Source organism: Orycteropus afer, unplaced genomic scaffold (genome assembly GCF_000298275.1).
Source record: "Orycteropus afer afer isolate SDZICR_OR568_19922 unplaced genomic scaffold, OryAfe1.0 scaffold00425, whole genome shotgun sequence".
Classification (NCBI taxonomy): domain Eukaryota; kingdom Metazoa; phylum Chordata; class Mammalia; order Tubulidentata; family Orycteropodidae; genus Orycteropus; species Orycteropus afer.
The window spans coordinates 2,094,176-2,098,369 of NW_006922012.1; the positions used below are offsets into that span (position 1 = coordinate 2,094,176).

A 4,194-nucleotide genomic window follows, 5' to 3' on the forward strand; every position below is an offset into this window, starting at 1 on the left:
TATTCCACCATCTTACTGGAAGCCCCGAGGTGCATATTTTTTATTACAGAATGGGAATTGAGTCATTCTCAAATTATTTACTCTTCAATCTCAGAATTAAACAGAAAAACTTCAAGTATCACACACTATTGATAACTTTAACTGGACAAACTAGTTCAGTGTTCTATGCCAGGTAAGAAGCACTCAGCATAGATTTGTGATTGTCTTTTTATATCAGTTAAGATTTTTTGGTTGGAAATCAAAAAAGGCAGAAGACATTTATTGGGAGAATCTTGGGGTAGCTCATAGTGGAAGGGTGAGCTGCAGGACTGAGAACTTTAAGGATTAGACCTGGGGACCTGATGTTCTCTTGATTCTCTTAACTTTGTCTTTCTTTGCATATTGATTTCATTTTCATGGGCTGCCACCTATAGTGGGTTTCATGGCCTCCAGAAGGAGAGGACCTTCCCCTCACCACCTCCACTTAGAAAAATCCCAAAAAGGAGTTTGGTTGGCTTAGCTTGGGTCACTTTCATCATTAATTACCATGGGCAGGGTCACAAACTCACTACCATTGAGTCAATTCAACTCATAGCAACCCCTCCTTGGGTTTCCCAGGCAGTATCACTACGGAAGTAGATTGCCCAGTCTTCCTTCCAAGGAGTGGCTGGTGGGTTTGAACCACCAGTCTTCTGGTTAGCAGTCAGATGCCTTAGGCACTATACCACCCACCACAGGGGTCTCAGATTAGACAGCTCTAGAGTTGGGGTAAGGACCTCTGGTGGTGTAGTGCCTAAAGCATTTGACTGCTAACAAGAACATTGATTTATTACCTCAGAAACCCAGTGGGCATTGATAGTGTGAGTTTTTTGGTTTTGGTAGATTTGGGGTATTGTGATCAGCAGTTTTCCCGAAGGGGGGAGAAAAGAAACAAACCCAAACTCACTGCCATCGAGTTGATTCTGACTCATAGCGACCCCCTTTGGGTTTCCCAGGTGGTAAATCTTACAGAAGTAGATTGCCCAGTCTTCCTTCCGTGGAGGGCTGGTGGGTTTGAACTGCCAACCTTTTGGTTACCAGTCAAATACCTTAGGCACTACGCCACCAGAACTCCTTTTCCCAAAGCAAGGGAATGCTATTATTAGGAGAAATATAGGAAGTAGTTTCTGGGTAGTCAGACACAATGGATGTTTACTACCATGTAGTACACATTACTGAGAGAGAGAAGAACTATTTGTACTCAAAGTAATAGACTTCAGCCAGTAGCCTTTCTGAAATTCTCCTCAATACATAGTGCTATATAAACTGTTGTTCATATAAAGCTAATCTATTATCATTGGGCCTCATGGCATATTATGTATAACATGTTAGGAAATACTAGCTTTTATAGCTTGGTTTTATTTTTTTATATTTGTCAAATTATTGCTCATATTGTATTGTTTGAATATTATGTGGCAGCCTACAACCTTCATTATTATCTGTGCTTTCTATTATAGGGTGACTGGAAATGTAAATAAAAATAGGCTGTTTTCCAATGGCTTTTGGTACATGCTGACATACTGTCTGTGATGGCAGCGGAGACTGAGAAGATCCACGCTTTGCTCCAGTCTTGCAGCACTGAGTCTCTTATTTCCAGCCTTGGTCTGGGGATGTTTTGCCTAGTAGCTGACAGACTTCTTCTGTTTCCCATAATTCATCAAAATGACTGGCTTCGTGCCCTCTCAGATAATGCAGTACATTGTGTGATTGGCATGTGGTCATGGGCAGTGGTCATTGGAGTCAAGAAAAAGACTGACTTGGGAGAAATCATTTTAGCTGGAATTTTAGCCTCAGTTATTGATATAGATCACTTTTTTCTAGCTGGATCCCTGTCTTTAAAGGTAAGAAGCATATCTGTGTAATTTTTCTGGTCTTTCTGTGAACTTTTTTAACACCTTTATTAGTGATTTTCACAGATCATTTTAGATCTAATTAGAATTAGCTTTATTATAAAATAAGAGAGTCCATTCATTCAGGTTTATTTATTTATTGTTTTGAGTACTTACTTTTTCTGTAAAGGAGCACACAGACATGTTGCTAATCAAGTTATTTGCCATCACAAAGTACAGGTAGTCCCCAACTTAATGACAGAGTTTCATTATGACAAGTCTGTCATAAGTCTTTTTTTTTTTTACCTTAGTTTTTATTATTGCTTTTCATTATCATTCTTTATAAATCTAATCTTTATTAGTCTTTGGGTGTTGGAAACATTACAGATAAAATTACAGGTATATTTTAATACATATTACTAACGATAAGGTGTTAAAAAACAGATGGTTTTTAAGAACGGTTTGTCACATAACTCAAATGCATTGTATCTAAGTTGAGAACTGCCTGTACTATGGACGCATACAGAAAAAAAGACTCGCAGATTTAACCAGCAGAGTTCACTGATAGCTTTAAGAGGATATATTCAGTTAATTCTTGAAGGAAGGATTAGCCAAATGGTTTAAATTAACAGGAGTCATTCTTAGGGTTATCATACTTCTTTCTGTTCAGTGTTCTTTCTTCAGGATTTACATTTTCCCACTTATTCTTTATGTTTTACAGTTAGCATATAGCTCCTAGATGCTCCATAAAAGGTTGAATAGCTTTAACATGATCCCTCTTGGGGCCAGAGGCATGCATTTCAATGAGCTGGCTAGAACACACTGTCACCGGTACAGATATTGATGAATTTCATTGAGGCATTTTAGCTGTACAGTGACCTAGTTAGCAGCTCAAAGGAACAAAGCTTAAAATAATAGTTCAGATAATACTTTTTAAGGGTCAAAAGACTTGTCTACCTTTTAAGTGTTACGTGTGTTATGTTCTAAAACTATTTCTGAAGATACATAAACTAGAGCAAGGCCTTTGCTTCATTCACCACTGCCAGGAAGAGCACCTGGCTCACCGAGTAGGTGTTCATGAAATATTGGTTGAAAAAATGAGAAATTATCACTTCTTATCTTCTTATGTGCCAAGTACTGTACCAGGTATTTTGATAGAAGTTGTTGTACTTATTCAGAAACTTAAACAGTAAGGAATCAGTAAGTGCTGATTAAAGACAAATTTTAACTTTTGTGCTGCAAGTAGAGCCAGCATTGTTGTTTAAGATTGCAGGCACTAGAGCCCGGGCCCAAGGTAGGTGGGCGGGGGGTCAGGGGCTGCTTTTAGCTTGGGGGCAGCTCTATTTTAAGGCTGGAGCCTGAGGAAGGAGGGCACAGGGCTCGGGGGCTATTTTTTGTTTTGGGGTGGCTCTATTTTAAGGCCAGGGCCTAAGGTAGGCAGGTACGGGGCTTGAGCTGCTTTTTGCTTAGGGGAGGCTCTATTTTAAGTCTGGGGCCTGAGGAGGGCAGGCACAGAAGGATTAAGAACAACTAAGGGAGACAAACTTGTCTGTCAGTTTGTCATCCTTTAGTGGCTTATGTGTTGCTGTGAGGCTGGAGGCTATGCCAGCAATGTTGCAAAATGCCAGCAGGGTTACCCATGGTGAACAGGTGTCAGTGGAGCTTCTGGGCTAAGACAGATACGGAAGAAGGAAGAGGCCATCCACTTCTCAAACAAATGGCCAGTGAAAACCTTATGAATAGCAATGAAATATTGTCCGATATACTACTGGAAAACCTTATAAATAGCCCTGAAAGATTGTCTGATATAGTGCTGGAAGATGAGCCCATTGGGTTGGAAGGCACTCCAGATTTGACTGGGGAAGAGCTGACTCCTCAGAGTAGAGATGACCTTAATGATATGGAGAGGGTAAAGCTACTGGGACCTCCATTGGCTTATGTGCCATGACTCAAAATGAGTAGAAACAGATGGAAACATCCATTAATAATTGGAACTTGGAATGTATGAAGTATGAATCTAGGAAAATTGGAAGTTGTCAAAAATAAAATGGAACACATGAAGATCGATATCCTAGGCATTAGTGAGCTGAAGTGGGGTGGTTTTGGCCATTATGAATCAGACAACCATACGATCTCCTATGCCGGGAATGACAAATTAAAGATGAATGGCATGGCATTCATCATCACGAAGAATGTTTCAAGATCTGTCCTGAAGTACAATGCTATCAGTGATAGGATAATAGCCATACACCTACAAGGAAGACCCGTTAATACGACTGTTATGCAAATTTAGGCACCAACCACCAAAGCCAAAGATGAGGAAATTGAAGATTTTTATCAACTTCTG

General features: G+C 39.9%; 1 protein-coding gene across 1 annotated transcript in view; it reads left to right on the plus strand.

The window, feature by feature from the left end:
- Nucleotides 1-1,547: 1,547 nt before the first annotated feature.
- Nucleotides 1,548-4,194, plus strand: part of TMEM267 (transmembrane protein 267) — a 14,056-nt gene continuing 11,409 nt past the window's right edge. Inside the window, exon 1 of the mRNA XM_007954013.2 lies at nucleotides 1,548-1,859. Coding sequence (XP_007952204.1) covers nucleotides 1,548-1,859 — 312 coding nt within the window. The remainder of the gene's footprint in view (nucleotides 1,860-4,194) is intronic.